Raw genomic sequence first — 10,506 nt, 5'->3', positions numbered from 1 at the left:
ATAAAATGTTACCTTGTGCTTGATATAATTATCCTTATTGGAGGCAAAACAATCCTATTGGGTTTAATTAATGGTTAAATGTTTTTAGCAAACTTAAGGTATGGAGATCCAAATTATGGAAAGGTCCCTTATCCGGAAAACACCAGATCCCATGCATTCCGTATAACAGGTCCCATACCTGTACTATTAGTAAAAGTCGTTCTAAAGGAAAAACTAGACCTTTAATTGGTATATTTTCAATTATCTCTGTACTTGCTAGCAAACATTCTAAATTAGTACTGAAAGCAAAAAAAAAAAATTTCAGTGTAGTAGATTTATTTGAGAAAATATGCTAATTAAATTGACCCCCTCTAGAATGATAAATTCCATTTTTCAAAAGGGATTTTGGTAGAATTTTAAAACCTGTTTGAGTTTTCTAGGCCAATAGTTCCAGCCTTTCCGGTTACTGCATTACACTTGCTGAGATTAAGGGAGAGTTTATAAATGTAGTTTTGCCACTTTTTTCCTAAAAGTTTGCTGCTCCTCCAGCAACTGAAACCACCACCCCCACCTCCTTCTAAAATTTCCTTGTGTTTTGAATTCAGTCAAAGCTGCAATCCAATTCATTTACTAGAATGAAATCAGTATCAGAATGTTGCATTGAATGTTTCAATTAGCATGAGTATGAGTGTGATCACTAATATGGTGTACATTTTCCTAGAGTAAATACTTTCTTTTTTAAATTAAGTTGTGTGTAGGTGGCACTGAAGAAGTGAGCCCTCATCCTATGTGTACTGTTTACCCTATTCTATTGTGAATGCACTGTAAGAATGTAAAGGCTTTGTGCACCAATATTGCTATATAAATAAATATACACGTATGGGAGCTGTTATCTGGAATGCTGGGGTTTCTAGAAAGGGGGCCTTTCCAAAATTAAGATCACCATGCCTCAAGGTTAATAAAAAAAAATCTTAAAATATATATCTTAAAAAGTTGGCTTGTATTGCTACCAACATGCAGTTTTATGCAGTAATAAATGGTATGCAGTGTATTTACAATTCAGTACAAGGCACTGATTATTATTACAGAGAAAAAAGAACTCAGTCCAAAAATTGCAATTGTTTCTTTAAATTGGACTCTATGGTAAATGGCATTTTTGAGCTTTCTAGGTAATGGGCTCTGGTAAAAAAAAAAAATATATATATATATATATATATATATATATATATATATATATATATATATATATATATATATACACACGTACATACAGTAGTGCCAAGCATCATTATTTTAGCATGGCAACCTCAGCTTTTTAAATAATAGGTTACTGTATATGTATTCATTCATACAGACACGGCTTTGTAATGAAAAAGCAGAAATAAAAGTCAGAAGGAAAATAAAAATGTGCATTTTGTTATGTCATACAGTCCATAAGAAAATTAAGCTACTTGTGAATTATAATTGTGCATAGCGTTATTTTTCCTTGAAGACCCACTGTCAAAATGTCATTGTGTGCTATTGACCTTAAAAAACTTAAACAGGTACAGAATCTATTATACAGAATGCTGGGGGCCCTGGGTTCTATGGATAAGTGTTTCCTTAATATAGATCACCATCTTTAAGTCAAACAAACATATTTGAACATTAAATAATAAACCCAATTGTATTGTTTTGCCACCAATATGGATTCATACAGCTAAGCTAAGGCACAATTTTATTTTTACAGGGAAATAAACAAAAAAATTAAAATGCACTCTATAGGAGACCAGCTTTCTGATAATACAGTTCTTTCAGGATAAAATGGTAATACAATTGTAAATGCAGGGGGGGCAGGACCTTATTTGAGGAAAAAAAATATTACATCAGTCTTCAGCTGTCAAGAGACAATGGGAGTTGTTGTTTACCAACAGCTGGAAGGTTGCAGGTTGGATATCACTCATGTTTAAAGTGCAAATACAGGTATAGGATCTACTATTTGAAATGATCTGGACCTGGGGTTTTCTGGATAAGGGGTCTCTCCATAATTTAGTTTGCTTAAAAAATCATTTAAACATAAAGGGAGTTATTTAATAAAACCGGAATGTAATATTTTATTTTAAAAAAACACGACCAAACTCCCATGTCAGATATTTATTAAAAAAAAAACTTGATTTGATCAGATTGGGAAAAAAACTCAATAAAATCGAGGGAAAACCTTAGTCGCTCAAATTTTTTTGGCCAAAAACCCCAAAAGAGTCGGATTATTGGGCTTAACCCAGCACAGACCACAAAAACTTCAAACTGAGATAGGTGCTTCTCCCATTGACTTATACAGGAACTTGACCTTTAAAATTCTAGTTTTCTAGTGAAAAAAACTCAAATCTTTTGAGATGTTAACATTAGGATTTTAATAAATAATCCCCTAAATAAACCCAATAGGATTGTTTTGCCACCAATATGGATTTGTGCAGCTTAGTTACCAAAGTACAAGCTACTGTTTAGTGATAGGCAAATTTGTGTTTTGCTTCGTCGAAAAATTCACGAATTTCCCGTGAAATTCACGAAACGGCGAAAAATTCATTTTTTTGGACGCCAGAGAATTATCGCGGCCGTTTTGCGAATTCGCGCATCACTACTACTTATTATTACAGAGAAAAAGAACCTTGGTTGAATTATTTGCTTTAAAATTAGCTCTATGCATGATAGCCTTCATGTAATTTGGAGCTTTCTGGATAACAGGTTTGCAGAAAAGGGATCCATAAGGGATCTCTTAACTGTTTCCATTATTTCCTTTATAATTTGTATCTGCTCACTCCCCACCCAGAGTTACACCAGACAAATGTCATCTGTTTTATACTTAAAACTGGCATTGGCCTGCTGAAAGATAATTACTAAGGGGCTATATAATGTTTGTATCCTTGTACCTGTATTGAGAAGCCAAATGCAAAGCAGTCTATGCCCATTTTACTAAAGGACAATATTTTCCCCTGTTTAAATCTTTTTATATGCCCAGACAGGAGAACTCCATCCAGTATTTTTTTTTTCTAATATTGGGAAAAAATGTAATTCCAAGGAAAATTCCTAAATACATTAATTAAAATGTTCAGTCGTTTTGATGTTATGTTTGCTGTTATTTTTCAAAGTAGTTTTGGTCTCTGCCTATGACTCTTGAAACAATGTAGAAAGTAAGTTCTACTCCAGGTCTGTTAATCAGACAGCTTTGTCTAAATGTTTTTCAGGAGCCAGTCTTTCAATAGAAATTATATGTCAAAATACTTCAAACCCTTGAAAGAAGTTAGTGAATTCTTGACAGTCTGAATGATCTTTTCTTTCATTATGTTTTGAGGTAGGTTCCCCTTTAAAAAAGAATAACACAAATATTACTTCATTTGGTAATAAATTGGTTACGTTTTAACAGACCATACCACTATTAACGTTAATATTGTGATATTCATGTCAGAAAATTCTAGTTGTCTAATATTCTGGAACTGGTACCTGAGACAACATCAAGCCATTGTTTGGTTCATCATACCCATCTCCTATTAACATAAGGCATCTTTCATTCATAAACCTGTCTGACCTGCTGTAGTTGCTGATTAGAATATTGCTTGAGAGCATATTTATTTGTAGTTTTGTTTTTTTGCCTTGTTAATATGAATTATTGGCATTTTCACAATAGATACATTAATACAAAATGACTATTACGTTTTTAAGTGAAGCAGCACTTACTGAATGACGTTCCTTATTCTCTCCTACATGTACAGGTATGGGATGCGTTATCCAAAAGCCCGTTATCCAGGAAGCTTTGAATTACGGGAAGGCCATCTCCCATAGACTCCATTTTATCCAAATAATTCAAATTTTTAAAATATATTTCCTTTTTCTCTGAAATAATAAAACTGTACTTTGTATTTGACCCAAACTAAAATGTCATTAGTTCTTATTAGAGACAAAACAATCCCACTGGACTTATTTAATGTTTAAATGATTTTAAGTAGACTTAAGGTATGAAGATCCGAATTACAGAAAGATCCATTATCCAGAAAACCCCAGGTCCTGAGCAATCCAGATAACAGGTCCGATACCTGTACTTGTTAGTACCAAAGCTACATATAAATATCTATAATATGAGAACCAGACTTCTGCCTGCTGTTGGTCCATTGGGGCCATAACTGATGAACGAACCATTTCAATATATGCTGGCAAAACAGATCATTTTCCCAAAGCTGTTGGGGTCCTAAACCATTCTAACTTTGGACCCAGTAACTTCTAGTTAGCAAATAACTGCATTATATTGAAACATATAATATGGGATATTTCTTTTACTGACCAAAAGAATTACATTGAAACATTATTAAAGGGGATGTAAACCCAATAATATAAATTCAGCTAATAAGGATAATATAATTCGAATTAACTTAGTGTATATATATATATATATATATATATATATACAGTGTATACATTTTTCAGTGGCTTTAAGATTATTTGAAACTGTAACTGCTACTGAAAGCAGGGTTTTCTGCCTCGATTTGTACTGTTGGTTTTGTGTATTGAAACAATGTAGTCAGGTCTGTTAATCAGCTGACTTCTGTTACATTGTTTGAAGACTCAGGCCCAACGCTGGAGAAAAGGGAGAAGATTACTGCTTCAGCTGCAACAATAATTTATAACTATTAATTGATTAAAACCACTGACTTTTTTTATGGAAAAAAAAATAAATTTAAAAAAAATACATAAATAAATACATATATATATATATATATATATATATATATATATATATATATATATATATATTAATTTAAAAAAGTATATATAGATAGATATATATATATATATACACACACACACACAAATATATATATATATATATATACTTATGTTATGTTTGGGGTTTGCATCCCCTGTATCTCATACCCAATCCGACTCACATTATAAATATAATTATCTGCACTCAATTTAATATATCACATATCGCCTCTGGAATTCGATACAAGTCCAGCTTGAAGTGTATAGGGTGCTGCCAGAAAAATATCAGAATATTTCATAATAATCTATGGTAAAAGGAATAGCTCATCCATGCTTTGTAGGCAGAGCGCAGGGTTAGGTTAGGGTTATGTGGAGCCCCTTGATCTCCAGCCCAAAATTCCTATTACTGATTGTATATTGTCATTGGCCATTTCACTACTTAGTAATCCAAGAGGAGAAATGAGTGTAGAATAGGAAGACCCATTCGAGTACATCACGCACTGAGTGGCAGTATAAAAGCAATAAGAAAGCCCCAGACTTAGCCGACTACTGGAAAAAGTCAGCAAATCAAGTTAATTTAAAGCTCAGAAAACCCCTAATATCTAGAGCCTTATGCACTAAACAAGACACCTTGTGTAACTCCTAAAGGGCTCGTTACCACAGAGACAAATCTTAGGAGAGCGGTCATATTAAAATGTCAGCTCTTGTACAACCAGATCGCAACGGTCAGTTACAGGCCTACGAATCCTACAGTAAGGCTGACAGCTACAGGGCTGAGTATCCTACAAAAAGACTGGCAGAATAACTTGTATTGTGCCTTACATGCTGTCATCATTTGTGCCTCCAATTCATTATAATACAAAGTGTTTTCTCCAGATGGCAATAGTGATAATAATTTGTATAGAAAGCGGTTGGAAAGTGATGCATAAAGTGCAGGTTGCGCGGAGTTCCCCAATGCCCGATCATTCCACGAATAGAAAAAAATTATCCCCGACGTTTGGGCGCAAGTAGCGCTCTTACTAAAAACATACCGGGCCCCTGACTTCAAACCAAAACCACATTAGATCCCTCATCTGAGTCTGTGTAAGTTCAGAGGTGCAGTGCGTGAAACCAAAATCCTTCACCTGTAAATGAAGGTCAGTGAATATCCCCTGCTCTGTATGGGAGCTTTGCTACAAAAGAGATCTGGGGGACAGTTCAATTACATCGCTCAAAAATTACATCTTACATTACATCTACATAAGATCACTGATTGTTGCTTAAACAGCAAGTAATTGGTTTTAATGTAGTTTACCACATATACATCTACTCATTTTAACAAGCACTTTAATGTCTGTATAGCATGAAATGCATCCATGTGATAAATGCCAGTCCCTACATTGCCAAGGTGCTCTACTAACTGCCTGTTTCAGTACTTCAATATCTTTGTAAAACTATATACATCATCTATTTGTCTATCATCTGTCTGCTACGACATTAACTGTCATCTATGTATCTTTATATTACATATTTCTGTATTACTTCCTTTAATATGTTATATAAGGATACATAGATGACAAATAAATCGTTGTTGGATGGACACTAACTAGGAAATTAGGATATTTCTGTATTACTTCCTTTAATTTTCTAATTTCCTTTATATTAGTGTCCATCCAAAAATGATGTATTTGTATATCATCAAGTACAGGTAATTATCACAATATATATATATAAATTTGTACAAAATCTTATCTTGAACTGCCACATATAAGCTTTTTTACTGTTAGGTGCAACCCAGATATCTATTATCCAAAAACCTTAGTAGGTAGTATCTTGTATTTCTTCCTCCTTTAGTAACATCTATCTCTCTCTGTCTCTGTCTAGACTTTATATTAAAATAGCTGAACTTTTTTTGCCTACAGACCTTTGTAAGATTATCTAATAATTACATGCCTTTAGAACATTATATGTACCAATAAAATTGCCTTTCGTTTTATCCTGTAATTACATTATAGAATTTATTATGTGCCTTAACAAAAACGACATGTTTAGCTATATATTATATCTATATGATTTAGGTGTCAAAAAATCGTCTCTCATTTAACCATTTGCCTGTATAATTTATGATCCGTCTCTAGAGTAATTATTGATTTCGAATATCTATCCTAGTATCTATTCATTACCTATCTACTGTTACTATACAATTGGCTAACTAACTAAGTCCATATAAGTGTTTATGAGACTGGTCTTCATTTAATGGAGTATCTGAGTGTCAGACAGGAGAGTGCACCGACTCCCCAGACCAGCAGGACAGAGATACTGGTGTGGATTTCATTCCCTGTATGTGTGGATCTAAGTCCCTGTATGTGTTGGGTGGGATATAATGCAGGTATAATAAAGTAGTCGAGTTATCCCTGGGAGTCCCAGCTTCACTGCGCTCCCCTGCCAAGAACTGTTCTGCTAATCTCCAGTTTGGTCTGCACTACAAACAAATAGTTGTGGAGAGCCCTTTGCCTTTTACAGCCTTTTTATATTCTGTGGCTGGGATGAAGAAGGTAAATAGTGCAAAGTTTGCAGCCCACCCCACTTTCCCACATGCATAGCCCACAGGTCGCTGTATAAAGCAGCCAAGTGTGTGTTTCTGCTCCTCCGAGTAATCTCATGTCCTCTCCCTCCTTTGCTTCCAGCTTCAGACTCTGCAAACATTCAACTTACTTTCCATAAAGCAGCAAAGTACCGTCTGAGAATTAAAAATACACATTATAAAGCCCCTGCTCAAATTAAGCTTGAGATATCTCTATCTATCTCTGTATATCCTATAATCTATCTACCTCTGAAATATATGATGCAGCTCTATAGATCATTTTTATATGAAGCTACAAAGGCTATAGCAGAAGGGAAAAAACGTCATAAAGAAATCTGAGCCCTTTATTTTATCAGAACAAAATCAGAACCAATTGCGTAGAAAATTGGGTCTCTGGGTTTATCAAAATGTATTTCCATATAAAAGTATATATATATATTGTTGCTGTACAATTGCACCAGTGCCCTCTTCCCATTCTCTGTTATTATTAGTCTTATTTATAGTTGCGTTTCCCCTATATACACTAAGAAGAAAAAAATACGGTAACACTATATAAAGCAGTAAAACAATAACCTTTTTATTTCATGTAAAATACATTTAGGCCCACAAAAAAAGACACACAAACAACGAATAAAACAAAAAAAAAAGTTGTCGGGAATGGTCAGAGCCAGTAAAAAAAATTTTTTTAAAGGCTTTACATTTATGTTCTGCCCCACCAAAATAAATAATATTTTTTATGTTTGCATTACAGAAATATATTTTAAAGAAATGCTATTGGTTATTTTTTTTCTGTATTTTTGTTTTTTTTTTTGCAGTTTTAGACACAAGCCGGAATGACGTCATATTTCTTTCAATCTGCTGGCAACACCATTTATCCAGTGAACTCAACTTTAAATATTATAATATAGGGATCTGTATATCCGCCTGTTTCACGACACATACATATATAAAAAAATGAGATATTTTAATATACGGCCATGACTTAAACACAGAATTTAGGAAACAACAAAACTGTACAAAAGATAGTTGCTACAATGTTGGTCCATATAATTTATATTCTAGATTTAACAAGGACAAGATTGACTTGTTCTCTCTAATTCCTCTCTAAATACTTCAAGTAGATTGTACTTGTGAAAGCCTGTTGTGTGTATATATATATATATATATATATATATATATATATATATATATATATATATATATATATATATATATATATATATATATATATATATATATATACATATATGTAATATATATATATGTGTGTGTATATATGTGGCTATATGTTCTGGTTTTTTTACCATTGTCATTGCTGGTCAGTTTTTTTTCCAAGCCAATCCACATTGCAGCAGAGTAAAGATTAATTGCAGTCACAGTAATAAAGCAGTCCCCAGTCAGTACTTAGTGCAGTCGTAGGCGTAAGGGCTGCTGTGGCGGTATATGGAGGGCGCTGATCTATAAGGGATCTGACAGTTGGTGTTACCGCTCACCTGGTGCTCACTGAGGGCTGAGCTTTCAATCCCAAGCCGGTGAGAGTTGAACATTTCTCTAACGTTGGGAAAAGTCTGCTGCTGGGAGCCAAAGTTGTGCCCAGAGAGGTGCCCAATGTCTGCGCCAGGATTGAGGTACCAGGGTGCAGCAGTCTGTCCCCCAGTGGCAGTTTGCTGGTGATGGCTAGAGGTCAGCACACTCTCCTGGCCGGAACCCAGGCTCATGGAGGTTAAAGGAGAACTTGTCCCATTGTGATGCTCAGAAGTGGCCTCCTCCAGGGAAGATGGAGCGCACATGTGGCTCGGTCTGTCACCTGCATACAGGCTCATAGCTCTCATGGTACACTGGTAGCTCCCACTAGTGTCCATGCTTTGGGTGCAGGCCTGGCTATAAACAGAGCTCTGCGTCTGGGCGGTGTAGTTAATGGGCAGAGAGGGCACCATGCCAGTCCGGCAGGGAACTTGAGGTACTGGGCTCAGGTCACCATGAGGAGAAGTCCTTAGGGTCATGATATTCTCCACACTAAAGCCATTGCTGGCCGGGTGCTGATCAGGGATGGAGTTGTCAGTGGAGACAGAGGGGGTGGAGGCCACACTGCGTGGGCTGTCCTGCATGGCACTGCCACCGTCGGGGCTCAGGTTCTCCACTTTGGTAATAACTGGCAGCTCAGGGGACTCGCTCTTGATGACAATCTTCTTCTCGTGCTTGGGCAGCTCCAGGCTGGAGATGGGGCCTTGCGCTTTGCCCTGGTCTTTAAGGAGCCGATCTTCTTTCTCCCGGCACACGTCTTTCCTCTTGAACCTCCTCCTCCTCCTGAGGAAACTGCCATTCTCAAACATGTTGTACGAGTCCGGGTCCAGGGACCAGTAGCTGCCCTTGCCTGGCTTCTTATCGTCCCTGGGCACCTTGACAAAGCACTCATTGAGGGACAGGTTGTGCCTGATGCTGTTCTGCCAGCCCTGCTTATTCTCCCGGTAGAAAGGGAAGCGATCCATGATGAACTGGTAGATGCCATTCAGGGTGATCTTCTTGTCTGGGGCGTTCTGGATGGCCATAGTGATAAGGGCGATGTAGCTGTAGGGCGGCTTCACCAGGTCCTTGGGCGCAGTCGGTTGGTGATGGTGGTAAGGCCCATAAGACCGGCCCATGCCCTGAGTGTACTGCTCGTGAGTCGGGTACACGCTCATAGGGGTGGCCATGCTCCCATAGGTGCCCGCAGCCCTGTAGTAGTTCTGTTCGCTCAGGTATGGCACGACCCCTAAAGCATTGGGGTCGGCCACGGAGTAACGCGCCTGCATCATTGGTGCTGAAAGGCTGAGTGCCAGGGACGCAGCAGTGATGGGGATCCCGCAGTTCTAGGTTGGACACAAAGCGATGAAGGCAAATCAGTCAATACAGGGCAAGCGGGTATCAGCTGCAGCCTGGCATCCTTCCTCTTCCCGAAAACTGCCAGGTGATTGTACGGACAGAGGCAGAGAATCCAAAACCAGCAAGTCGAGCACTTGTCCGCAATCCCCGTTCCTATGGATTCCCACTCGGCAGCCACAGGTTTTTTAGGCAACGGAGAATTCCCTAACTTTTTTCAGCGAGCTAAGTTTTTACTCCCAGCCGTGCACGCCCCCTCCCAAAACTTCCCACCAATCAGAGGGCAGCGATCCGAACAGCCGCCCAATCATCGCGCCCCGTTTCTATAGGAATTAACACAGGGACTCTGACTTTTTTTTTTTTTTTTTTTT

General features: G+C 37.1%; 1 protein-coding gene across 1 annotated transcript; it reads right to left on the bottom strand.

Annotated features, from left to right (window-relative positions):
* Positions 1-8,673: 8,673 nt before the first annotated feature.
* On the bottom strand, positions 8,674-10,071 carry foxc2.L (forkhead box C2 L homeolog). Its single transcript, NM_001096491.2, is given in 1 exon segment — positions 8,674-10,071. A coding segment is annotated over 1 exon segment (1,398 nt).
* Positions 10,072-10,506: the final 435 nt, after the last annotated feature.

Source organism: Xenopus laevis, chromosome 4L, assembly GCF_017654675.1.
Source record: "Xenopus laevis strain J_2021 chromosome 4L, Xenopus_laevis_v10.1, whole genome shotgun sequence".
Classification (NCBI taxonomy): Eukaryota; Metazoa; Chordata; class Amphibia; order Anura; family Pipidae; genus Xenopus; species Xenopus laevis.
Note: the sequence above shows the minus strand (reverse complement) of the source record. Positions and strands in the feature narration are given on the sequence as shown.